The sequence below is a fragment of the Eucyclogobius newberryi genome, unplaced genomic scaffold (genome assembly GCF_026437365.1).
Source record: "Eucyclogobius newberryi isolate DKJ021-1_F unplaced genomic scaffold, fEucNew1.0.hap1 SCAF_2, whole genome shotgun sequence".
Classification (NCBI taxonomy): Eukaryota; Metazoa; Chordata; class Actinopteri; order Gobiiformes; family Gobiidae; genus Eucyclogobius; species Eucyclogobius newberryi.
The window spans coordinates 31157870-31185369 of record NW_027315834.1 but is presented as its reverse complement, the minus strand read 5'-3'; the positions used below and the strand labels follow the sequence as shown (position 1 = coordinate 31185369).

At 42.4% G+C, this 27500-nt stretch overlaps 1 protein-coding gene across 9 annotated transcripts in view; it reads right to left on the bottom strand.

Annotated features, from left to right (window-relative positions):
* Nucleotides 1–27500, bottom strand: part of sox5 (SRY-box transcription factor 5) — a 135652-nt gene that overhangs the window by 42583 nt on the left and 65569 nt on the right. For 5 of the 9 annotated variants that reach the window (XM_072455010.1, XM_072455011.1, XM_072455015.1 and 2 more), the window contains 3 exons: nt 19588–19760; nt 17344–17412; nt 2911–3037 (listed from right to left, as the gene is read on the bottom strand). In XM_072455010.1, the coding sequence (XP_072311111.1) occupies nt 2911–3037; nt 17344–17412; nt 19588–19760 (369 nt within the window). The remainder of the gene's footprint in view (nt 1–2910; nt 3038–17343; nt 17413–19587; nt 19761–27500) is intronic. The other 4 variants (XM_072455012.1, XM_072455013.1, XM_072455016.1 and 1 more) reach the window with 1 other exon arrangement.

Below are 27500 nucleotides of genomic sequence, written 5' to 3'. Positions count from 1 at the left end.
GTGGCTGGAGTTTAAACCTGCAACAAACTGGCTCCGCCTCTTTACATCCAAACAGAAGACTAACACGAGCATTTTTGCCAGACTGAAGACCAAATATGCTCAAAATGCGACGTCGTTATTGCTCACGAGATAAAACCACTCGAGCAGATCTTAGGACCGCCCCTAAAAACGCCGTTGCTCTCGTCCCCCTGACCCTTGACCTTGGCCAGTACTCCCGTCTCCTCTGCGTGTCCTGGTGTACAAACCAGACGCTGCCTCCGACATACTTTCCCATCCCTGGGCCACTCAAAACGAAGACATTCTTCTGCCGCGGAGAGGAAAGGCCGGGATTAAAGAATGATTCCGGGGCTGTGTCTTCTCAGAGAGGCCGTGTGGACAAACAGGGATATTTATGCTGCTCCTGGGGGTCGCACTAACAAAAGGGAGAGGAGCGGAAGAAAGCAAACATGTTGCTCTTGGCTCCGTGACAGGCAGACTCTTAAGTGGATTTTTGTTTGAAGCGCAGAAGTCTTAAGAGGGATAACTGTTACGCAAGGAAAGCAAATACATTTACGATACTTTGCAGGGTAACGATGCTGTACTGTACTAGAACTGAATGTAGAAAGGATGAAATGTTCTTTGTTCAGAATGCTCGCTGCTGGACGCTGTCTTGATAAATAATAACTATATAAAATGTATGTTTAAGGAAACCTGTAAGATGCAAATTGGTCTAGTTCTCAAAGTACCAAAGTACCGTAATATACTGCTTTGTCGAGTACCACCGGATCTAAACGTGTACTTTATCAGGATAAGACATGATTTAAGATGAGACTAAGGTCTAAAATGCAGTGGGGGAAGAAGAATTGCATTTTGTTACTTAAGTAAAAGTACAGATACAGGGGTAAAAGTATCACATATTTTAATTATTGAAGTACATGTATAAAACTGCACTTTTAGAGTATTTAACATAGATCTTGGAACTGTTAAAGAGTCAAATGTAGTGATCTTGATAACGAATTTTGCTCTTAAACATTTAGAAAAAACGTAGTGGAGTAGAAAGTACAGATACTGCTCTCGAATGTAGTAAAGTAAAAGTGAAATGTATCAACAGTCAAATATAAGTACAGATACCTAAAAATGACACTTTACTTTAACTTTGTTCTTTCCAACACTGGTAAAAGGAGACTAAACAAACTCTAACAATCTTTAATCCAAAAAATATGACAAAAACATATATATTTATCTCTATATAAAACAAATACTCGAGCCCACCAGAGCAAATACATCGTTTAAATCTGTTTTGTTATTAACTATACTTCACTTTTAGTTATACGCACTCTTGCCTTGAACTTTCTTTTGTCTGCTTCACTAAGTTTCCAAAGAGACAGTTCTGTTGACATCTTATACATCACAAATATAGCCTGATCTTCCTCTTATATATTTGTCTTCACACGTCTCCCTCTGCAGCTTCTTCCCTCTCTCCAAAGCCAACATAATGCCCGCGCCATGCCAGCTCCCTTTCCCTCGGATTAAACAAAGTCTTTAACCGCCACGTCTCACTGTCACATGTTGTGCTCCGAGAAAACAGTGTTACTGCTCAACAAGTGTTTTTAAGACGACAGGCTACATACTGCGAGGATACTGTCTATTCATATCTTCAAAGCTCTACCCCAAAAAAATATGTCGGAGCACAATGCTACACATGTCCTATTTCGAGCCACTACCACCACCCAAAAAAAAAAAACGGAAAAAAAAACCCCTACATCAACAAGTTTGAAAGTTGCCAGGGGAGTTTTCTCGAGGGCTTGGCTGGAGCTCGGCGTAAAGCGTGGCTCTTTCTCTCGTCTCGGATTTTGGCGGAGGCTGCGAAAAGACATGCCCACCACTCGAAAGGGCAGTTACGTGGGCTATGGTGGGCGTGGGTGAAAGATGGCACTAATTAAAATGGACCGAACTTGTTTGGGAAGCTGTGAAGATGGCGGGAGGAAGGCGGGGCGGGCGAGCGGGGGTCTCCGAAAGTCGAGCGTTTAGTTTTTTGATACAATGACAAAAGCTGTACGACTTCTCGCGTGGGAAGGGATTTTGGACGCGTTCTGTTGGCACGGGCCTGTGATAACATGAAGACAACCTAGGACAGGTCACTTCTCGCCCCTTCCTCTCCCCCTTGAAGTCGATACCCCCCAGTGGGCATTTATTCCCAGCATCCCCTGGCAAAGAACCCTATTCCCGCTCTCTGTCCATTTCGCTCTATCTCTCTCTATCATGGTAAACAACACATTGCCACGCAGCCGGAGCGGCCAGAAAAAACAAAAAAAAAGTCATTTGTTGCTTTTACATCAAAAAATAGACAAGACAAAAGATAGGAGCCAAGTGGACAAGAGAGAGAGGGTGAGATGGAGAGAGAGTAAACAGGAAAAGAGTCTTTTTTTGAACCGCTTTTTCCATTAGGAGACATGTTGCTTTAAGGGCGAGTTTGTCTTTTGGAAAACAGACTGATTTGTGTGGGAAATGTGGCCAAATACTTCGTCTGGTAAAACTGACACAAACTTGAACACTTAAAACTGCCGCTACTGAAAAGAAACGACCCGCGTTCTTTAGATAAATCCATAAAAAAAAAACCTGTGGAGCAGCCCGAAGTGAACGTTGATAGTTTTAGGGCGTGTTCACACTTGTTGGAGTCCTGTCTAATTCTGATGTAGAGTTGTTTTGACCCTTCTCTAGTCCCGGTTTAGCCCCCGTTCAATGTTTAGTTCTGGGTTTAGTTTAGTTTAATGTAATGTAAACGCACCCTTAGACTAATGCACAAATACAACTTAGATCTAAACTAAACTTGAACTAAACCATGACTAAACCAGGATGAGTGTGAGTGCAGCCGTAGTGTGTGTGTGTGAGGTTTGTAGGTGGTTTGACAGAGCGGTGAAGTACACTTACTGCAGCCGGGTTTGTAGTTGAATCCCGGGGGCATGAGGAAGCCTTGCTGGGCAGCGGCGGCTGCCAGGGTCCTCTGGTCTGGAGGGAACACGGGGATCATGAGAGGAGGCAGCTGGCCCTGGACCTGCTGAGGACCGGGGGAGGGAGAGGGGGGAGAGGAAGAGAGGAAGAGAGGAGAAAACAATGAGAAAAGTGGCATCTTCCGTACACGTTTATATTACATCTTATGTGTCAAATCTCTCTGCAGTGGATTTGACTGACAAGTAGGACAAAGCACAGTTGGTGTCTTCATATTGATCGTTCTGCATTTTAGATTTTGTCATTTAAAGCTGGGGTGCCCGATTTTCACACTGCAAAACCGACGTAGGCTTTTTTAAATCCGTCCAACTCGTCCCACGCGTTCACAAACCCTTTGGCACATTGTTGATATTCACGTGCATTCATTTTTTGGGGGGTGTGCACAGCTTTAAAACAGCTTTCTTCATCAGCTGACAAAGTGGAGTGGACCACCCAAGCACAGCCAATCAGAACACAGCTTTAGGCTCTTACTTCCAGGTGGAGGAGACGTCGAATACTTTATGCAGACAGCGCACAACAGTCTCATTTTTGTCACAAAGTGTTGCTTTTACAGGACAGTCTTGGGTAGAAAACATTCACACATAGATATTGTCAGGTACCTCAGTTTTAACACTTTAAATGTCCAGACCACATGACTGCGGACCGCTCGATTAAACAGACCCAAACATATCATGAACAATTACCGTATTTTCCGGAGTATAAGTCGCACCAGCCCAAAATGCACAATAGAGAAGAAAAAAAAACATATATAAATTGCACTGGATGAAATGCGGTTGCAACTGTGAAAATAACAAATTATATAAGTATAGAAGTGTAAATATAAGTCTTACCCCGGCCAAAACTATGAAAAAAGGTGCGACTTATAGTCCGGAAAATCCGGTAGGAATCAACCTTTTTTAAAAATGTATTAGTTACACAGCCCTATTCACAAGTTTGTACTAAAAACCTGAAATTGGAATAACACTTGGTCAAATTAACCCACATCGTTTGCAGAATCGCACTATTGATCATCTGACTGGGCGCTCTGAGTGAACATCAGTGTTAATGTCGCTTGTGATGGACCAGTGACCAGACATTTTTACCTCCCGAAAAAAAAAAAAGGAACAGCTTGAAGATCCACACACACTCACAATTAGCTCAACTGTAATCACTCCGTCACTTCTCGATTCAGAAGTAAAAGCTCGTCATGTAGACTCTCACAACAGCTGGCCCGTCTTTTTTTTCTTTCTGGAAGATGTTCTCTCCTCTCGCCCCCCCCCCCCCCCCCCCCCCCCCCTCGCCCCCCCCTCCCAGAGCATCCCGACAAACTTACAAACGCACACAAACGCGCTCACTTCGGCACGGCGCCATACGACTTCACAAGGTTTCCAGGATTTTTAAAAAGGAGTCGCGGAGAGGAAGAAAAAAAAGAAAACAAAAAGAAGAAGCTCCTCCGAAAGGGTGGCTTTGGCAGTGAGGAGAGGGGGAGAGAGGGAGAGAGAGAGAGGAGAGAAGACGGAGACAGATGGTTGCACTAAACAGCGTTCTGCCAAAAACAACACACAAAGACTTGCGTGTGACGGACTGACTGACAGTCTGAGAGGAGAGAGGAAGTCACCGCTTTGTGAGAGGACGGAGAGACGGCGGAGATGAGAGGGAGATACCTGGACCGAGAGGGGGAGACTAATGTTAAAGTCATCACCGCATCTGCGAGGGAAAGTTACAGCGACAGAAACAGTGAAGGTCAAAGGTGACTAAGATTAGAGGAATGATTTGAATACCAAACAAACAAACCGTTTTTACTGACAACTATTAATTATCTCGTCAACAAAGCGTGTTTTTTAAGTATTATTCAAATTGAGATGTTTCTTGCAAGTTCACGTGTGGTTAAATCTGTAGCGTATTGACCGTTCCAACCTATAATATATGTTCCAGGAGCTTAAAGATGCACTTTGACCTCTGATATATGTTTGTGTGAGTGCATGCGTGAGGTATTTATCCATAACATAATATTTAGCTATAGCTGCTCCGATTGGGCTTCAGTCAAATGTATTTATTCATCATTTAACTTCATGATATTATGCTTTTGTCTGCTTTATAGTTAGAATCTATTTCGGACACTTTAAATTGCAATATTGATCTACAATGACTCAATAAACTGATTTTGCGCTGAGTTTTGTATCTCGTTCATGAAAGTAAACGGCCCAATGGACAGCTACAGATCACAATCTTTTCTTTTTCTTCATAATGTGCCAAAATGTGAAGGTAAAGCTGCTGAAACCACTGCGTATCACTGTTTAAGAACAATAGAAATAAAAATAATCTGAGGACAAAGTAAGCACAGAGCAGTGGGTTTGTATGAGGTCGGTGAAAACGGCAGATTTCGGGGCAACGGCGACTTCGAGTGGGCGAAGTCGATTTTGCATCGTATGTCTGCTTTAAACATTTGGATGTAAGTACTGCTCGCTTGTAACACTTTCTTAATTTACTCAAGAAAAAGTATATCGTTGCAGTATACATCACGACAAGTACATTCAGGCGCCACTCTGACCATCACATCAGAGGTTCTCAAATTGTGACGGTGGCAGGCCTATATATGCAGCTTTTTGTTCTTAATTGTTAGTCGTCTTGGCCAAATAGAACGTCCCCCAGATCTTAAATGAATGTGCCCCTCCGGCCCCCCTCCGGCCCCCCTCCGGCCCCCCTCCTGTGCGTCGGCATGCAGCAGTCAGCCGGCAGCAGCCCTGTAATCAAACCATCAGCGCGACCTGGGAATAGTAGCCTCTTCAAGTGTCTCCCCCGAACACCAAAAACAATAATTACGTCAACATTTTGGTTAAGCATAAACCGCGCTGGTGCGATCAGAAGGAGAGTGGGCTCGGACAGGACCCCCGCCGGGACGAATCACACACACAACAGTCGCGCTCTGCCTTTCAGGCCTAATTGGACATATGCTGGAGAGGAGCTGGCTGTAATACTGTAATGTACCGTAGGGAAGACAAGAGGAGGACAGATATGGGAGACACAGGCACACGCTCATGTTTTTGGATACTTGTATAGTATTCTTACACCATGCACGCTGCAAACAGTCTATATAAGCAGGTTGAAACAGCTCGGATCAGAATATTGATTGGTTTTGCTGGTTTTGAGCTGGTTTTACAAGTTAGACTGAACAAATTAAATCATGTGTTTAGGCTACATTTACTTGGCCGGTAAGAATCAGAATAATCAGATAATTCAATATTCATTCGATAATAATCGACAATAATTCAATCGATTCATGTGTGTTTAAAAGAGAAACCTTGTGACACATGTCAGTTAATAAGTATTTGGAAGACAGAGTACAATGAACTTTATAAAACCTCAACATTTTCACTTCCCAGTCAAAGGCATCATAAAGGTTAACTTAGCTCAGCCTTTCAGTTATCTAATAACTACTGAAATCAGATAATGATCAGATTATTGCATGTATTCATAGCCAATTTCAAATACAGTATAAGAAAATACAAAGCAAATACAAAATCTCTTGAGTAAAGTTTCATGACCAAACGATAGCTTATTTTTTTCTAACATTACAACCCCTTTTTCCTAATTCCATTACAAAAATTGAGTCTTATACACTTCGCAATATATCCTAGTCAAAAAACAATTTATACCCAACATATTTACATATTAACACATTTCACATTAAGACAGAAGTACTTTTATCCATCCCAGGACTTCTTTACTTGCCAAAACAATTGATCATTAACCAACAATACTCAACATGATCCAGTTGATATATTGCAGTGTTTTAAGTCATTTCTTTTCCTTATCGAAATATACACAGAAATCAAGTTATTATAAATCTAAATGTGTCCAAATAAAACACTCCTATCTTTTCCCCCTTCAGGATTTCCGGTTGCAACAGACGCCAACGCTCTCCAGAATCTGAAATATGCCGCGATCTCCGCAGTCGCATACGTTCAGTTGCCATGCGACTTCCCCTCTGTCCCAGGACGAATAATGTGTACAATAGGAAGACATTAATCCACTAAGTAACTGCCGGCCTATACATCTAAGTCTCCTCAGTGGGATAAAACCGTGCGACGTGCAAATCCCTGAAACGCACAGACAAATGGAGAAATAATGAGAGCCGCGCCGAATGCTTTATGAGAATCACTTTGTCCATATGTCCCTGTTATTATAGTTGACTCAGAAACGTGTGTAGCAGCTGCTCACCGGCACACGGCGCTGACCTCCATAACGCACTCAGGCAGGAGGCAAAATACATGCGCACCGTACGTTTAATGAAGAGTTTTTTGACGATGATTTTGTGTGATCTCCCGTGTTAGAAACTCGGACAAACCAAAGTTTAACCCGACTGCCGTGTGCCAAGGCGAAACATTGTGTGCACAGTTGTAAATATGAATGAAAAAAAGTTGGGACCATCGCGGTGGAAATTCAAGGGCAAATATTATGTTTTTCGATTTGTGAAATAGCTCAAAACCTTCGTGACAGGAAGAAGACATGTGGCGGGAATGCGTGTGTGCTTTTTGGTCGTAGAGGATGAAAAAGAGACTACCGTATTTTCTGGACTATAAGTCGCACTGGAGTATAAGTCGCACCAGCCAAAAAATGCATAAAAGAGAAGAAAAAACAAATATAAGTTGCACTGGAGTATGAAATAAGGTGTGTGAAAGTGTGAAAATAACAAATAACAAAGAGTATAAGTATATAAGTATAAATATAAGTATAAGTCGCACCCGGGCAAAAACTATGGAAAAAAAGCGACTTATAGTCTGGAAAATACGGTACGTTTATGACACGACAAATGTACAACGCTCGAAGATGCAACCAAAGAGCTAGTGCTAGTACTGTGTAATGTTGAGCTAAACAGATTGTGCAGACATGTTTTATCGGTTTATAAAATCACACACACCAAATTGTCTTCAGTTTGAATGCATGTTCTCATATCAGCCTTGTTTTTCCCAGCCTGACCAATGCTGTGTGCAATGCAACGAGCCCAGCAGTGGATCATATGATATTGGCACTCTTCTGTACATTCCTGCTCATTTAAGATTCTCTGGCTCGATAGAAAATAACTTAATTTGATCCTTTTATTAGATATACAATAATGCAATACCTTTAAGTAGATTACAGAAACAAGGCTGTCGTGCAAACGGAGGCGGAGCAACGACGCCGGGCGGTCAAACGGGATGAGAACCGAAGTTAGTTGGAAATCTTCAAGGCATAAATCTTCAGATCTGCACATCTGAAACGGCAGGCGCTCTGGGAGAAGCACGCGATTTCACGCCGGATAAAAGAAAACATAAAAGCAACAAACTCCGACAGACAAAACATCACTTTGCACCACTGTAAGGAGGAGAATAGGGGATCGGCCTTTTATCTACAAAATTGCCTCTCCTTGTGCCAAACAGAAACAAGCCAAACTTTTGCGGAGGAGTCTCTAATCAGTGCTAATTGAATGCAAAACAAAGAGACTGGAGTGTATACGGAATTTGAGGTTTAGAAGATGTGATTGTAGAACTTTTTTTTTATCTTTCAGGTGGTAGGAAGAGAAGCGGGAACAACGGGTGCTGCAGAGTTGTGTGGAAATGTTCAGATATTTCTCCAAATGTTAGGTTTTATTTGATGGCATGAATTTCATTTCATTCCCTTGTTCTAATTGCGTATGTAATCTCCACAGCTCGACCATTTCGTAATGTATTCACGATACTTCACTACAAGATAACAGATGTATACATGCATTTAAGATAAAAACCTTTCGCTGGATTTTTTTTGCGAGGGCAGAAAAGTGAAGTCAACAGTACTTCCTTAGGAGCTGGTAAACAGACCGCGAGAACAGAGTGAACAGGAGAGGGAGAAGAGAGACAGAGACGGAGCAAGAGTTGGATAATTGGCAGCGTTTGGATCTGCGTTCAGCACGCGCCAGGCGGCACAGCTTGAACTTAAAGCGCCGCTGTGGCATAATGAAGATGTGGCCGCTAATTAACATATGGGGTGCGAAACAGGTTGGTTGGCACGCGGCGCGCTAAAACTCCAAGGTAAAGTTATTATTGGGGAGTAATTAGCTCTATGAAGTTAATGCACTGAACAATAGCTGCCAGCGCCACACAATATGGCTCGCATCTGAGCGCGCGAAAAAATAGCCCCCGCTAAAGTGCGAGTCCCACAGCTAAAATCTGTTGGCGACCATATGCTGCGACAATTAATGCAAGACCTGAATGACCTACTGCAGGAGAGGGGATGTGCGAGCAATACAACCAATAATTAATTTGGAGAGAGAGTGAGAGAAGAGAGCAAGGGATTGCTGCCTTTTTAAAACAAGTCCATGGGAATGTACAGCATGGCACAGGGCTCCAGGGCACAACACCGGCCTGTAATGGACTCAGCTGAAGAGGTGTGGACACATAGAGAAGTCGTGTTGTTTTCAATTACCTGTTTTGTCCTGTTCTGTCCTTTTGTCTCATTAAAGTGCACATACTATTCCTGTGTACAAGTATGAAACTACATGGATCATTATTTTACAGTTAGTTTGTTGTAAACTGCAGAAAATAGAGCATTGACTTCCTTTTCAAACGATAGAACTCGCTCATTATGTACGTGTTCTTATTGCTTCTGCGTGACATTTTTGAACATGACGTGTACGACCTGGCGTGTGATTTCTTTGAATGATTGTGAGCGTTTGCTGAACAGTGGCGGATTTAGGGGGCAACTTAGGGAAAACATACATTTTCTGAGCACTCGAGCTTTGAATGCGGGAGAAAGCGGGATTACTCAGACGTGAAAGAATCAATCGAAATACAACCCGGAGTACGCAACTGATACGCAAAATGATGTTCCTGAACAAGGAACATCATTATAACATATTACGAGCTCATAAAGGTGACATATATGTAAAACTGACCTTTAAGTTTGCATTTCCACACATTCCTCCGTGCCACATGTCAGGAGGCTGACCTTGATGAACATGACTGAATATACTGAACTTATAACTTCTTCAAACGGTTGCTTTCATCTCATTATCTTGTACAGTTGTCAGGGAAAAAACTCGATTGAATTCATGTACTGTTATGAACATATGGGAGGAACATACTGCAGGTCCTTCCGCATGTGGATCATGTTTGTTCAAGTTGGTTCAAAGGTTTAACTTTTTTTAACCTAAGAAATGTACTTGACTTGATACAGAAGTCGCTTGCAATGCTCCGATTTAAGCATGAACTGTTTTATTGTTTCAAACTTTGAGCCATTCTAATACTGCATTTACTGAGTTGCATTAGCTAATCATTCGCTGCAGTGAGAAGCGCACTTAAAGGATGCTGCGTTAAAGAGTGAATGTCAGCGTGGCACTTAACACGGCTCCGTATAGCGCAGGAAAATGTATGTTTAGTGAAGTTAAGTGATTTTAGCTGGATGTTGAAACGCTGCATGAAATCTGAGAGTCATTGGATGTATATTGTATGTATATTTTGTACAATACTGTGTGAGTAGTCGGTGTACTCTTGGTGCTCCGTCGTAGAAAAAAACTACATCTGAATCTTTCCCTACATTGTGTAAGCGGACACCTTGGTGCTTGTGCTTGTGACCAGACAGGTAATCAAGCTTGGTCCGGGTCCAGTTTGTAAACGCCCGGTACATTTTGCATGCGGACGGTGACAGTATGTCGAAAGAAAACAGAAATTACAGCGGCTGCAGTGTAATGTGAGCGATTAAGCCATTACACAGCCAATTGGGTTAGGCGCTCCTGTGCACCGCGTCCAAAGGTGCCGGCGCTGCTCCCTTTCACCCACAAATGAACAACATCTGATGCTAACAAAGCCGGTCCTGTGTGATTGAGTTACCCGCACAGGTTGGCCTTAATAGAGAGCTTGTTAGCCGCTGTCGCCGCTAAGTCTGGCCTTCCTTTAAAGCATCAGGTGGCTTTGGTCAGTTTATTTTCCTGTTGCAAGATCCCTCATAACTGTGCAGACAGGAGATCACAAAGTCCTCTTCAAAAATGTTACAAGATTGAACCCTAGTTGTGTTATTGTGATCAACTTTGTGGTTTTGGGGTTGTTTTATTGCCACATATAGATCTGTTGAGTCAGTAATGAACACATTTTATACATTTATCTTATATCTCATATTAGCAGACACCTTTGTCCCTGTCACTATAATGAAACAATCATTTCACCAATCATCCGAGTGATCATTTTTGTTACATTTAATTCAAATATGGCTCCAGTGAGAGCTTGTTAGCCACAAGTCCAGTACCTTTTTTTGAACCATCACTTTTGCCGTGGTCCCTGATCCTAGATGCCGCCCTCAACTGCACGTCTTCGGATGCCCACTTGATGAGATAAAAGACCCAAACTGCACTCCACAGCCTCAGCGTCTCACCCGAGAGACTTTGAATTCATAAAAGAGGACACATTTAGCCCACTGTTTGCCATACAAAGCGTGTCAATGCAGTTACGTGGTAAGAGGTACGCGTTCCTGAGGTGTAAGCCCCGAGCAGCGCGGCAGGTGAGCTCCTTTCATCCCCGGCGTGCGGAGGAGAAAGCGTCGTCCCCGGCTTCTCCGGAGGGAGCCGCCGCAACAAGCTGTTTAATTAGGACCAGAGGAGGGCAGCGGCGCGGCAAAGGAAACGCGCTAACCCTCGGAGCCTAACAAGAACAGGCCGTGGCGGGGGGAGGGCGGCGTGTGTGTGCGTAATGTGCATGTGTATCAGGTGAGAAAGAGCAGGTATTCCACGTTCTAGAAGTCCTCGTTTTGATCCCATCCCAGTCAAACACTCTGCACTGTAAATACTGTGCTGTTGTGTTGACATGAATCACGCTCCAGTGAGTTACAATGTCTGAGTTCAGTCGTATTACCGACATGACTGTGTCCATGTGTTTTCAATTCCAAAGGCCAGAATGTTGATACTTCCTCTCGCTGCCTGGTAATTATACAGTTCGTAAAAGTATTTATTAGCGTTAACTACTGCTGTATCAAGGTTTATTGTTACTATTGATGTGGCTGTCAGGAGTAATAGTGAAATTACTGCATATGGAAAGGCTGTATTTCAAAACATCGCACCGAGAGAGAGATTTTTAGCGCAAATTTGTCTTGATTTGAGCCCAGATAAGTCTTGATCTAGAACTGATTATAGTCCAGGTTTAGTCCTGGCTTTGGTCCTGGGTTTAGTCCTGGGTTTAGTCCTGGGTTTAGTCTTGGGTTTAGTCCTGGGTTTAGTCTTGGGTTTAGTCCTGGGTTTAGTCCTGGGTTTAGTCTTGGGTTTAGTCTTGGGTTTAGTCCTGGGTTTAGTCCTGGGTTTAGTCTTGGGTTTAGTCCTGGGTTTAGTCTTGGGTTTAGTCCTGGGTTTAGTCCTGGGTTTAGTCTTGGGTTTAGTCCTGGGTTTAGTCCTGGGTTTAGTCCTGGGTTTAGTCTTGGGTTTGGTCCTGGGTTTAGTCCTGGGTTTAGTCCTGGGTTTAGTCTTGGGTTTAGTCCTGGGTTTAGTCCTGGGTTTAGTCTTGGGTTTGGTCCTGGGTTTAGTCCTGGGTTTAGTCCTGGGTTTAGTCCTGGGTTTAGTCCCAGTTTAGCCCCAATTTCGTTCCATAAATGCAAGTGCAATCAATTTTTCTGACTATAAATGCAGCATAGGACCAACATTTTCTATCGTCAGACCCTAAATCCAACTTTTAATCACATGTTGAAGGGAAATTTGTTGTTGACCTTATTGTTGACGTGTCAGTGCATTTTGTTTGCATCCGCTCTGCTTGACTTTAGGGGAATATTTAGGATGAGCTCTTTGGCTTATAATAAACAAGGATTAAGGATAGCCCAGTCCATAAATAGAGATTTAGTCCGGTCAAAGGTGAAGGATGGCCTCTGGTGGGATTTAAGATTGACTGTATGTTACTGATGAGAGGTCGAACCGGGACGTAACCACGCTTCACTATGAAAGCATAACAAAACACAGTAGAAGGACTAAACGGCCTTAATTGATGGAAAATTCAAGGTAAAATCAATTAGTCAGAGCTCGAAGAGAGACTTGTGAGTGCTAATGAGTGTTTACAAAGTGTGTTTCGTGCTGGAAGTCATTATCTGTGCTGCTGTAAATAAAGAGCACATTTAGCGTCTTTAGGCAGGTTTCCAATCGCGCACAATAGTAAAGGCCGGTACGCTTAGACATAAATAAACTCATGTCAATAGGGGGGTCGTAACATTTGTTCTAAGACTGCGATAAAGTGACGAGAATTAGAGGTGATTGTTACTGTTTTTGAAGACTCAGACAAGATGGAGATGTTCTTGTTGTTGTATAAACCCTTTAAAATATCATCAGAATGTTAAAAAATGGAAAGGCAAAGTGGAACTTTCAAAGATTTAAATGTAAAGGATTTTAAGTCTATAGCAAAAAATAAGCAACCATTTTGAATGTTCAGGTCAGTTTATTTCTCTATTCTCTATTTTCTGGCCTCAAAATTATATTTGAGCTTCACAAAAAGTATACTTTAGTGTGAAATATGTAATATAGCTGTAGATAAAAAGATGTTTTCCTTTTTCCTAAACCATCTTGATGTTTCATCTTTTGTGATATTCTGTGGTTAATTCCAGTTTCTCCATTGAAATCACAATATATATATATATAAAAATAGTTTCACATCAATTCCTCGCCTGATTTTATTTTGTTTTTAATATTGTTCAGCCACACAAGCTCTTCAGGGATTCCCTATTCCTACACTCTCTAATGAGCATGAGATGTTATGAATAATGTGCCATAACTTATATTATATTATTTTACCCTTTTTCAATACACTTTTCCCAAGGTCAATGTAAACAGTGGAATGCTCCATCTACTAAGTGTTTCTCACACTGTGGCGAGCTCCTTTTGGGAATACTCACACAGCTCTTCCGTTTGTTGTTCGACTGAGTAAATCACATCCACATTTCTGTCCAACGTTGGATCATTTCTTGGTTAGAACTACTGTGGCAATGATGTAGTCCACTTTTCTACCTGGTTCACCTCTGCCTTATCTCTGGAATAGTCCTATTATAGACCTGGTTTAGAGCTGATGGTACTCAGAAGGTCCTGTCTTTGGTGGTACATGGTGTGAACATTTTGAGCCCCTGCACAAAGACATCTGAGGGGGGGGGAGTTGGTTGGACCTATACAAAGCCAAGGCTAGACACACATACATAAGCCGACAGCTGAGATTGGCCTTGCTATGAGAGAGAAATGCAATCACAAGGTTTTATCACGCACACAAACACAAGCACGCACAGTGAACCTGCTGCCCTGGTGCTGGCAGTCCATTGTAGTGTGGGACAGAGGAGACAATCTCTTCATGAATGATTAAGCAGTGGTTCTCTTTGATGCCGAGAGCCCCGTTTGATCTTGGGATCTCAGTGCAATTGCTTCCGATTCGAGGGTGTAAGTTAGCAGCCCCCTTTACGGGCAGATTATGGCGTGTTTGTGGTACTTTGTCCAACCGATGTCTCCTCTGCTTTTGACTGGCTGTGCAAAAAGGCGAGTCAATGTCAGCAATGTATAAAAAAATTAAATAAAATGGAATTCCTTGTAAACATTCTCATTCTACATAATGGAAAAAGCTCAATAAATGACTCCCTCTATTATCTATCAACCGTGCACGTAACACAGGAAAGAAACGATTGGTTTGTGCTAATGTTTCTTATATTAGTCATTCTTTTGTCTTGACTCACACTATTCATTCGTTATTGCAGTACTTGCCATTTTACATGTACTTAAATGTTGAAGAAGTTGAATGTCACTGTAGTCTAAGTACTGAAAATACTTTTGAATAATAAGGCAAACAAATGCCACATGTCTAAGCTGTTTTGGGAATTCTATACAAACAACCCAAAACCTATATTGTTGTTGCTGTTAAAAAACTTGATTTGAACGAAACAACATTCACAGTGCTATACATTGCTAGTTGTTTCGCAAAAGGACGATTATAAATAGCTGAATCAAATGTTTTGGGTGCAAAATGTCCTATACAATAAGACGCCTATGTAAAGACTTCACATCATAGACTCGATCTGAATGTCTTGATCGACTCTGATGAAGTCCCATTGATAGTGTCTCCTCCTAATAGAGCCGCCTGCAGCTGCCCGGGCTTGTGAGAAACTATTGTTGGTGCGTTCAATGGAGACGCGCTTGTTTGGGAAAAGGTTGCAAAGTCATGGGAAAAGAGAGCTTTGTCTCGATGGGGTCGTGAGGGAGTGAATCACGAGCGGACGTGTTTATGGCTTAACACACACAGCTGCAACCGACATGTAACACACTCACACACAAGTGAAGACATGGACACGCACTGAGCACTGAGGAATCTTTAGAAAGAACAACATGCAATTGTTTCAGGCACAAGGGAGGGCGGCTCCAAATTTAGCTCGCGCACAGACTGAGATGGAAGGGGTAGTAAAGCTGTAGCACCATTACAGACTTTCTTACCAACGAAACTGTTTCTGCGACCGCACTCTGGCTCGTTCTTGATACGTTTGTCCATGTTGTGATCAAAGCTCGTGCTATTTTGGAGACCACACTGTTATCTTTAAAACAATAAGGTTGCTGGTTCACTCCCACCTTCTACCAGTGCAGACCTTGATATGAATGTGGTGAGTGAGTGAACAAGTGATCGGTGTTGGTCAGAAAGGTTGTGACATTCAATCATCCTAAAAGTGATTTCAATGCCGATGAACTGAGCAGAAAACAACATTGGGATGCCGGCATGTTGTAAGCAGGTTGTGGAGTGATAACGGTAGAAATAAATCTGTAAGTTTAGGTTGAAAGGAGGCCATAAGCTTTAACATAATGCCAGTTTAACCCGGTGATTATTCTCCGAGCTGAAGAATAACGGGGAGAATAATACAGAATGTAATGTACCTCACACTAAGTAATGTAACACATCTGCTTTGGGCCAGAATTGTGTCTGCGCATAGGCACACATCCCACACATAATAATACAATTGCAAGCTCTTTTTTTAACTTATCACATGCTACATTCTGGTAAGGCTAATGCGTGTGCGCCGGTTCTTAGACAGGGCGGCTCTTTATGACACAAAGAGCTGCTTTTCTCATCCCAAAACCCAGTGTCATCTGCCCATACAAAGGCCTGTGCTCTTCAGTTCCAGCCACCTGGATCCACATAGAGACCCCAGTGTGGCACCCCAAAGCACAATAGGCCCATTTTAAAGTGTGCCTTACATACACTTAGCCATTGACTCGACACAGTTTGCCCATTCTGAACGACTCGAGCTCGACTCACACTGTCATGAAGTAAATACAATATACGTTTGTTCACATTGTTCGCTTGACAAAAAAAACAACTCCAAAAAGTGTGATTGATTTAGCACGTCTTGCATAAAACGAAACAAAAAAAGGCCCATGCCATTCTTGGTTGGACTATAGAAAACAAAAACAATATTGCCACAATGGCAATCAACCGTCTCAACTATGGCTTTAGCGTCGGCTTTGAAGCGAGGTTTTTGCGGCTCTTCTTTTGATTGTCTTTGCGCTGGTTTTAAAGAAGGAGGGAGCAAACCAAAGCAATGCTAACTCAGGGCTGACCACTGTTGAGTGAGTGGGCCAGGACAATAATCACCAACAATCACCAAAATCACACAGCACAATCACAAGCAGACAGGCTGATGGGAAATATGGAAGAGACTGAGCAACGTTTTCAGCCAAGTGTGAAAGAATGCTGTTAAATAAGAGAACAACCAGCACAACAACTTGTTTTATGAAGCGATTATGAGCTGTACTTCATGCAGGGAAAGAACATCAACCCAAAACTAGTCTGCAATATTAAAGATGTGGTGAGAATTGTCTGTGGAGATGTTGAATGAATGAGTGAATGGTAAATTGTAGCCTTAGATATACAATTTTAGAGAAACAAATGAGTTAAGAGTTGATGTCTCTTCTTCTACAATGGGATTTCACGGCTTTCATAACTTTACGAAACAAACTAAATTGCTGAATGTCCCAAAATATTGCACTACGCATATTAATAAAGCATTTATTTAGTTGCAAGTGCTTTTATGTCTCAAAAATACTCTGAAACACAATCATTCTTTCCGCAAATGGGGTTTCTTCTCCACAGATCTGACATGTAACTTAGCTTTGTGCTGTGCCACCTGCTTGTCTCCATGGAAATAATGATAATTCCATGCTGTGTAACAATCTAGGCAAAGCAATCACATCTCCATGGAGACAGATGGGTGACATATCCTCCAGCGGAAAAGTATTAACAATATGTTCAAATAAAAATCAGAAATTGTTGATTCTTTTGTGACATTTTGATATAATAATGTATTTTGTTATTTTATGTGCCATAAAGGGCACAGCATAGACACAGCTCTGTAAACACAATAAAACAGAAAAAGTCTCACCTGGATTTGCTGCTGCAGGAGGTTGATTTTGTGTTGCTGTTGCAGAAGCTGCTGTTGTTGCCGGGCAATCTGCACACAAACAGACACATATGATTAAATGTATGTGCAGCATAGTGTATGTGTGTGTGGATGCAAGACCTATGGGACTGTGCCAACACATGTGTGAGCCTCAGAGGGTCCAATGGCATGACACTGGGTCCTGGCCGCTCTATGCAATATTAAAGAAGTCATCTGATCGGAGCAGAGCGGACACACTTACTGACACGTGTACACACAATCACACCAAAACAGACAAAGACAAATGGACTTTTTCATTTTCATGTCACCACATCTGATCCCTCATGGTTTGTACATACAATTTGTTCCGTTTACTTGCTTTTCCTTGAAGAATGACATGTTTCCTACTCAATTATGAAGTGTATTTTTTTCTATCTGTTCTGTTTTTCTCAACAGTTTATAATCAATTTCGCAATATCGACTGTACAGAGCAATTTAAATGATAATGGTCTTCTACAAGCTCAATTCCTGCTCTCTTCTATATACAAAGAAATAAATAGAAATAGCAGAAATTGCTATTTTTTTCTTCAGTAACCTCTTTTGTGAATCTTATCAGTTTGTTTGACAATGTTTTCCTTCTATTTGTAATTGTAATGACATGTAAAATGAACCCTGATTAATCCGTTTGCTGTATTGTACTTGCAAACTGGTCAGAATTAGCAGCTTTAACCCTGAACATGTTTGTGTGTGTCCAAACTCCAGTCGTGCAGGTCATAAAGTCACTCTGCTCTTATTTGCTCAGACAATCTGTGTTCTGTGGTAAACGCTTCCGCCAGAGGCACAATGAAGGTGAACTACAGAAGCTCACGTCCCGGCTCTGCCTTGGTGTCTCAGAGTTTCCCAGAAGCTAAAACTGCAACAAAGGGAAAGGGGGAAAAACAGGGGGATTCCTTCTCTATGTAAATGTATCTGTGGCACTGGAGTCCTGCCTCCAGGAGCTGCTGCTGCTGCCGCTGATGAGGAGAGGAGAGTCTACGCTGCATCCGCCACCACCTCAGCTTATTCCTGAGTTTGTCGCACTGTGAGTACACCACACCGGAAGCATCGCCGTAGAACGTGGGAATATTATTGTAAAATCTGAGCTCTGAGATCGCCCCGAACACCACTCAGGTGCACACAATGAAACATATTTGGAGAGAACAAACAGTGGAGCTTTGACTCTTTTTTACTCTCACGTTGCCTTTTTGGATCCTGCTGCACTTTTTAACAGCTGGAGGTTCATGTCTTCTCCATCTTTTATGATCCGAGGTGGGACTTACAAAAGATACTAAGAAAAAAAGCAACATTATGGTAGTGAACTTTTTGCAAATCTTTCAAATAAATGTCAGTGGAATTGTATAATTAAACAAGTCTGGATTCCTTTCTCTGGCATCAGTTATAATTGTTCGTATAGGTGAGTAATGTCTTATTCATTACTTCAGAATATTGTAAAAGCATCCATTTACACTAATTATATGTGTTTAAACAAAATACATTTATTTCCATGATAGGAAAAGTGGTCAGCCATGCCAGGGAGCCTTGATTACAGTCTAAGTCTTCTTTCTTTCACACGGCTGTCACTTTGACGTGAACTTACCTGGATGTTAATTGCAGCATAATTATTGTGATCCATTTACTGCACTATTTTTTGATGTCATGTTTTGAATCTTATCAAATCACTGCCAATGTTTTTAATGGCTCTCTGAAGTTTGTGAAAACCATAACAATAAATCAATGTTGTTAACAGATCTTCACGGTGACATATTCGCGTGACGTGTACGTCACAAACATCCGGGGAAACAGTGGGGCTAATTGTTCACTCAGGTGCTATTAAAAGAGCGCAGAGGAGACATAATGACGATCTGCTGTTATAAGTGCACTTGACACAGTGAAAAGGCCCCAGGACTGGAGGAATACTATAGCCAGCTCCATCAAATGAATGGAAATGATCATGTAAAAGCCTACATTCAGCTGAACTAATGCGGACGATAATGACTTTGTCACATGGCCCTATTGTCCACAATGCACTGGTGGATATATTAGAGAAGTTGTGAACAGTATTGTACATGGGCTATTCTGAAATGAAGATTCTTAAGCAAAAGTTTAATTTCATTTGATGTCCATTTCCACTCATTACAAAGTTGTATTTTACTGAACCCCCCGCGATGCACGTACTCCCCCCGTATGAATGTATAGGGCTTATGTTACCTGATCTTGCTGCTGTTTGGCCAGCTCCATCTGCTGCCTCTGTTTCTCCATCTGAGACGCAGCCAGTTTCTTCTGCTCCTCGTGCGCCGCCAGGAGCTGCTCCCTCAGGCTGCTCAGCTGGCCGATCATGCCCATGAGCTGGCGCTCTTTCTCCGCCAGGCTGTCTGGGGTACCTGGGGCAGGAAGAGGAGAGAGGCCAGAGGTCACCAGTAGATACTTTGAAGAAAAATGCAAGACGTGGTTAAGGTTACGCTATGAAACCTCTTTCATCCTTTTAAAAGGATGGTCTGCTCACAAACATAAGTCAGCCTACACAGGGCTTCCGACTCCAGTCACCTCTCGTTAAATCAGAAAGGCATGATACTTTATGCACCAGAGAGGGCCTAAGTACAACGTTTAGTCCCAAGTTAGGCTTACATTATGCTATCGTAATATAAGTAAAAGTTAAACTAGTTAGTGCATGATCAAGTAATGTTTGATTAAATGTTTCAAAGCAGTTTTATTTGGTCTTTACAAGTTGAGATGACCTTACTCTGTGCTTATATCCAAATTAAGAATACAAGAGCGTATTTGTGGGAAAAAACAATGCATGTGTTTTGCAATATCTCGTGCATTCGCTCGTGTGCATGTGTGTGCGTTTCTCCACAGGCCTTTAAGCATGGCTGGCACAGGGGTCAAAGGTCAGAGGCATGAAGGAGAGCGATTGAGGAGGAAGGAACAACAAAGCAGCGTACAGCTTTCCTTGGCTCCTTGTTCCACATAATATATGGCTGTGGGGAGGGGGTCGCGGAGGTGGATGGGACAGTGCAGTGTGTGTTGGTGGAGTGAGGGTGCTCGGCCATGTTGTAAAACCAGATGTTGAGTCATTTTCCTGGGCACCAAAGACTACATCCATCACCCCTTTATTGCCTTATTAAGATGGAAAAAATAAATCCGACCTGGGAATAACTAAAAAAGGTGAAGAAACATAACAGATTTAGCAAAGACCAACCAAGACGAGAGGTGCTGAATTGTACAACGTGGTCTCCAAAACTGTCTCCAATGTTTCTAAATGTGTCGTCTTTTGAAGAGGAAAACATCTTTAAAAGTACATGACCACTTTAAACAATGCTTATCTTATCAGCTTATCTGCTTATATTTTATGTTACAAGACTATTTCCACGATTTATGGTGTAAAGAACGAGTATCAGTATCAGTCGTATTAGATGAGGTCAAAGAACAAAATGTACTACAGACTTGTGAGATATAACAGCAGTGAAACAAAAGTAAGAATGTTTATTTTTTCCCAATATATTTTTTCCCATTTAGGGTAAGGTTAAGGTTAGAAGTAGGGTTTGGTTTAGGAACAGTTGCTTTGGTTAAGGTTAGGGCTTCAGGTTAGTTAACTGGGTCCCTGCAAAACAGCATTGCGATAAATTATAGAGCATATTAATGTCATGACCATATTGTGTTGTGTTTATAGTGGATCCCCATTAGCACAGTCCAGCTGTCACTATTCTTCCTGGGGGTTCATATATGTACCGGTATTGATCACAATATTTAGAACGAATGGAATAAGTAGCAATTTGTAAATGCAACTACAAATCTTGGACTACTGATTCTGCACATCCAACCATCCATGAACAAACTGTATTTGTGAACAGATGTCTGTTTACTAAAGTGTAAGCTACTACGTGTTACCTGTTACCAACAAAAAAAAAGAATGTGTTGTTTTGGAAAAAGGGAAATCCTATGCTGTCCAACTTCACTTAATCCCCCTTAAGTTAGAGCGATCGGAAAACACATGCTACATCACCTGAGTACAACGCAATGCCATCTTTGTGTTGGAAAAACAAAGTCAGTCATGATGAAAATACCTGGCGACTCGGCCTGAAATTGGAGGTCAATTTCGGGGGGTTCGGCGGTGATTGCGTGAGGCCAGCGACAAGAATGAGAGTGAGTCTGGTCTGTGTTTACTCTGCAGTCAGCCAGCCTCCTGCTCACATTTAGCATGGCTCGACCTCTGACCTCTCAGATCCTGCCACGGCGGCTCCATTACACACAAGCGCGCACGTACACACACACACACACACACACACACACGCAGCCACATTAAGGCTAACACACTCTCCCTAAATCATTCAGCAGGATGTAGTTAGAGAGAGGCACCGCTACCACTGTCTCGTCCGCAGCTCCGTGTTGTGGCCCGGCAACAATCGGCCATTGTTCCTCGGCGGTCGTACCTTTAACACAGGCACATTCCAGCGCCAGGCAAACCAGATGAGGAGCACAAGGCAGGGGTGGGGGTGAGCGAGGCGGCGGTGTAGGAACGAGGAGACAGGGGCGCGAGTAAAAGTCAAAAAATCGTTCTATCGGCAGGACGTTATGCACCGGTGATGCAGGGGAACAGTTGGCAGAGCGAAACGTTTTGGCCCGCACGAGGATGGAGCAGGCGAATAGTGAACGTGAGAGGGAGATTGTTGCACGGAAGTCGAGTGTTGAGCATATTTCACCTGAATGGCAGTGGCTCAGTTGGTATAGACTAGACTAGCACTATCAAACTCTTTACTGCCATTACTTTTGCTGTGTTTTGGCTTTTGTTGTGTCATTGTATTCTTTTGGATTATCTCGATGTCTTTAAACTTTTTAGTTGAGTTTTATTATCAGGCATACGTAAAATGTCAATCAAATCAATCATCAAAGTATAGATATATCACAGAAATATCACTGTATACACTTGCAAAGTTCATAACATAACGTTGTGTCAATTTTTTTTTTATTTTTCATCAACTTTTTTATACTTTCAACAAGTAAAATTTGGCATATCTTCAAACCAACATTCAAAATATAACACTATTTCATAATATTGACTACAATTTCATAATATTGACTACTTGAAAAAACTGTTAGTATTTGCAGAAGAGACTAAACCAATCTATACACCTAAGAAACACAATTTAATCATAAATCTCTTTGCAGACCAACTTTTTACAAGCGACACACAATTAAGTTAAGCCCTCATCACACTAATATGTATTTTGTTTTGGCACATAAAGGGAAAAAAACTTGCAGCATTATTAATAGTGTCAGTTATTGTAATCTTATATTGCAAGATACTGTACATAAATATAACATTAGAATGTGTTCTACAAATGCACATAACAAGACGGAAACAACTTTCTCTTACAAAAGTGTCTAATATTTCTCCGCCATGCTGCTCTCTAAACGCAGTAGCACACATTTGCGGCTCAATATAACAAAGTCAGTGTACAACAAAGGCCGCCGTGAGTAACAGTGACTAAAAGCATGAGGCAGCCCCGGCCTGGCCTCTGACCGCTGCAGGAAGGTGACGGCCATCCATTTGTCCTCCCTGTCGGTCGCTGCCACTTCAGTGTGCACCCCCTGCCCTCGCGAACCCCCTCTCCGCGCGCCCCCCCACCCCGCTCTCCTCCTCTCTCACTCCATCCATCCGCCAACAATGAACAATAAAGGCAACTGTCGGGACCGCTGGCCGCTGGAAAAATAAACACTGGGCTGTCCTGACTCACAAACCCACCTTTGTGAAGAGAGCGGCAATGTGTGCGTGTATGTGTGTGTGTGTGTGTGTGTGTGTATGTGTGTGTACTTCTGCCACTGACCGGGACAAGAAAGAGTCCTGTGTTAAACCCCGGGGCCTGTTCAGATGGGAGGCGGGTGCTCAGGGGGGCACAGGGGGTGACGGGGTGAAGTTTGGGGGGTTGTAAAGGTGAATTTTTGGATCAAAGAGGTCCATTTTGTTGCAGGGGGGTGTCCTCGCACACACACACACACACACACACACACACGCACATGCACACGCACACACACACACACACACACAAACACACACACACACACAAGCCCAATGCAAACAGTAAAAAAGTGGAGTGATTTCTCTGACCAACAGTGTCTGAGTGTGTGATGAGGGTGGGGCCTGGAGGGGGGGGCGGGGCATGGACTGGTTAAATACTTTCAACAACAACAGCTCTGATTAATGCACTTTCACCACTCAAAGGATCAGGGACATTGAGTCATTTGATCCACGCCCGTCAAGTATGAAGCCGCGTACCATCGACCACAGAGTAAAAAGGTGCAATGTATTTCATGTATAAGAATGAGAAAGGACAGTCTCCAAGAAAGCAACATTATTCAGATGTTCTGCATTTATTTCTGAAAACCTTTAGAGCTAAAGGAGAGTTTTTTTTAGATGGCATTATATGTGCAGCACTTTCTATCTCGTCTTATAAACGATCTTGTTTATAAGACGTGCTTTGCAAGCAACAAGTGAGCAATATGTATTGATATTTAGATAAGATCATGGATGTTGTTTGGAAGATATGCAACATTTGAATGGCGAATATGCCGTTTATAGTTTAAAAAATACTACAAAAAAGCAGAGTAAAAATTAGAACGAAAGTAAGTAAACTTTCAAATAAGGGTATAATGTCATATTTCTGCACTTTTGTGATTCATATTTGTCTGGTAAATACACCTCAACAAACATGTTTAAAGACATGTTTGAACTACGGAAATACTATTGGACTGACATACAATAATACTGAGATATTTATTTTTGTCAACGTTGCCCACCCTTAGGTACAAGCACAACAAAAACGTGCAAAAGTATTTCAACATTCCAAAAACAGCAAATACTGTACATACTTGTCTTATCTATTGATTGTCGACAAATGTGCCTAAAGTGTCTTGCTCAAGAACATAACCTGAGTTAAAATGTTCGTGCCCTGAAGCTGATGACCACATCCCGAGCTCACTATAGCGGCGGAAGTATAGCAAGTGTATTATAACATAAATACATCATATACATTTTCTTTATTGACACCAAGAGCAAACAGTGGAATCCATACATTACTTTCATTCATCATCTAAAAAAAACACCATTCATCCTGTCTGTAACTTACTTTATACAACCAAACCACAGATTAAAAAAGCACTTTACATAGAGGACTTTTTTTGTTTCGACTTCTTACGCACTGCTACCTGAATAAACACATAAACAATCCAAACATCCCGGCTGAAGTGTGGACAAACGTGACCTCAAACTCGCCCGCCTCCGCCCAGCCGCCGTATGTTATTCCATACGTTTCCCCGCGTGCTCTGGGGCGGGACCGGTGTAAAGCAAACGGCGTGAAACTCCTTTACAACGCGCTGCTGTGCGGACACGACTGGCCCTGTCCCTGCCGTTTAGCCCCTTCACTATTTCTCCTCTCCCCTCCATCAATCACCTCTGTCTGTTCGTTTCCTCAGCTGTGAGTGGATCGATAACTGCTTTCCTCGCCGCGCACGCCGCCCAGGTCCTTTAGGCAGATAGTGAGTCTTGCGTGTGCGTCCGCGCCTGCAAAAAGCGGGCAACCTGCGCCACCTCCGCGTGCCTCCCGCGCTCGCTCGCACACGCACGCGCGCGCGCACAAACAGCGTAATTAACCAATTTGTAACAATGTTATACTTGTCAGTGCATTGGCTGGGCTAATTAATGACCCGCGCTGCATTGATAACTCCCTCCGGTTAGAAGTAAATGGAAGAGGAGAAGGCCGAGCGAAAAGGCAAGTACAAGACTGAATGAATAAAAGGGAAGCGGAAAAACACAACGCCGCACCAAAGCGGGGTAGACAGAAAACGGGAAATGATATTCACCTAGACACGTTAATCCACTTAGACCTGAGGTAATTAAGGTTTTGCTTAACCTAATTCTGCAGCTGACATTCAATTTGTTTCTGGTTAATTGTAATTGACTGTAATGGTGGAGGTAACTGAGTCAAATGAGAGACGCCATCTCCAGACAGTTCCTGTTTTCTCATGCTGAGACAGGTCCCAAAGCATAACAGGGACATTTATGTAGTACTTTGACACTGTAGCCTTGAAGTGATTGAAGTACATCATAAAGGTGGTCCGACTGACCGGTCACCTTTGTCCAGTGAGTTTGATAAAGGCACTTACAATGTAGTAACAACTGTTTTAAAGTTGTTTTATGGTGTGAAAATGATACAGTGTAAAGGCTTTTAGTTCAAAATCCCATGTATATTATTGCAGATGTACTTTTGTAGTAGCTTTGTTAGATGGCAAAAACACAATATCCAGCTCTGCTTAAAATTATTTGAATTCAGAATATGAATCTTAATTTGAGTATTGACCATTTCTAACTGGTTACAAGGTCATTTGGCTTTCAATAGTAAAATGCATTAATGCCCATGAGGTAAGTACAAAAGTCTTACCCGATTAGTAATCAATGTGTCTTGAAATAAGAAGAAATGTTCTGAAGCAAGTGAAAAACACCTTTAAACAAGTAAAATAACCTATGCCCATCAAATAGATACATCTTAAATAATTACATTGATTAACATTGTGAATTCAAGTCATTTTATCTCATCTAGAATGTTTTTTTTGCAGCTAAATCTGTCAAAAATGAAACAGACCTGATACTGAGGTTCCAAAACAGATTTTCGATGGCGGCACTTGTCATTGGCCCTCGACTGTAAAAAGTTGAACACCCCGTTACACGCCTCAAACAAATAAACGCTGAGATGACTGTCAGTTCTCCGTCACAAATCACCTCCGGAGAACCGTTTGCCGTGCTGAACAACGCGCTTCTACAGGACGCTCCGACCGCTGCGGGATCGGGCGGCGGACGAGACGCGGCGACGCGAGTGAAAAAGAGCCGCATTTCACACGCGGGCACTTAACAAAGCTGCAAATTGCCGTTATGATAAAACAATAGCAGTTTTCTCTCTATTACCCGTGACAGCCCGGGGCACAGTGTCATCCCTCTTTGACTATTGCTGCTCTTAATGCGTTTTGCTCCGAACCACATGGGGCCTTTTACCAACGCCGCTCTCAACACTGTCGACGGAGCGGGAGGCGGTGGCTCAAAAATCACTTTGTTCACCGCAAAAAGCACTTCAATGGAATTCGATGTTGGGGGAGAGAGAGAGAGAAAACGCAAACACACACACACACACACACACACGATTCACAAAGACACTAAAGATGCTTCGTCCGCCTGGATTGCGTTACATTTATAAAGCCCGTATGCGGGACACACCTTTACAGCACACTGCCTCTATTGGTCCCCAGCTGCTGGTGTGTGGAGATCCAAGCGGGACGCCCCATACAGTGAAATGTCAGCGCAGCGGGGGAGCAGGGAAAAAGGGGGTTTGATCAATAAGACCCCCTCTGGATGTCCATGTCGCCCCGTCAGGCTCTTTGATTACATATTGCTTTGGTGCCTAATGAAGCTCAATTACAGCGAGGAGAGCGGAGGATTTGCCCTAGAGTCACCGGGAATAATAAGCGACGTTTCAGCCGCATCCGGCGCTTTAACTTCTGTAACGCACTAGTTCACAGGGCAACAACTGGTGTGTACTCCGAGTGCTTTTTATTATCTGTTCACGTGTGGGTCTAAAACAAGAGCCTGGTCTAGAGGTGGACAATATATTGAATGTTAGATGATATGGTGAATGTTGTTTTGAATATCAGGAATATGGTTATGGTAGAAAAAAATGCAATAAAAAGAGCTGATTCAATTAAAAAAAGTCTGATAATTAAACTAATAACTGAATTAATAAAGACATGTTTTAACACATTTACTTTGGAGTGACTTACTTTTGTTGTTGGGAAAAAGACTTACCGGATTTTCCGCACTATAAGACGCACTTAAAAGCCTTTAATTTTCTCAAAAAAACACAGTGCGCCTTATAATCCAGCGTTTTTCCAGCGATTTTGTGTGGTTTTGTTTTGCTTACTGCGCCTCATAGTCCTGTGCGCCTTATATATGAAAAATGATCGAAAATAGACCGCGTTCATTGACAGTGCGACTTATACTCCAGTGCGCCTTATAGTGCAGAAAATACGGTACATGTCAATATCCTTACCCGGTGAAGCTTTGGTCGAGCAAATACAAG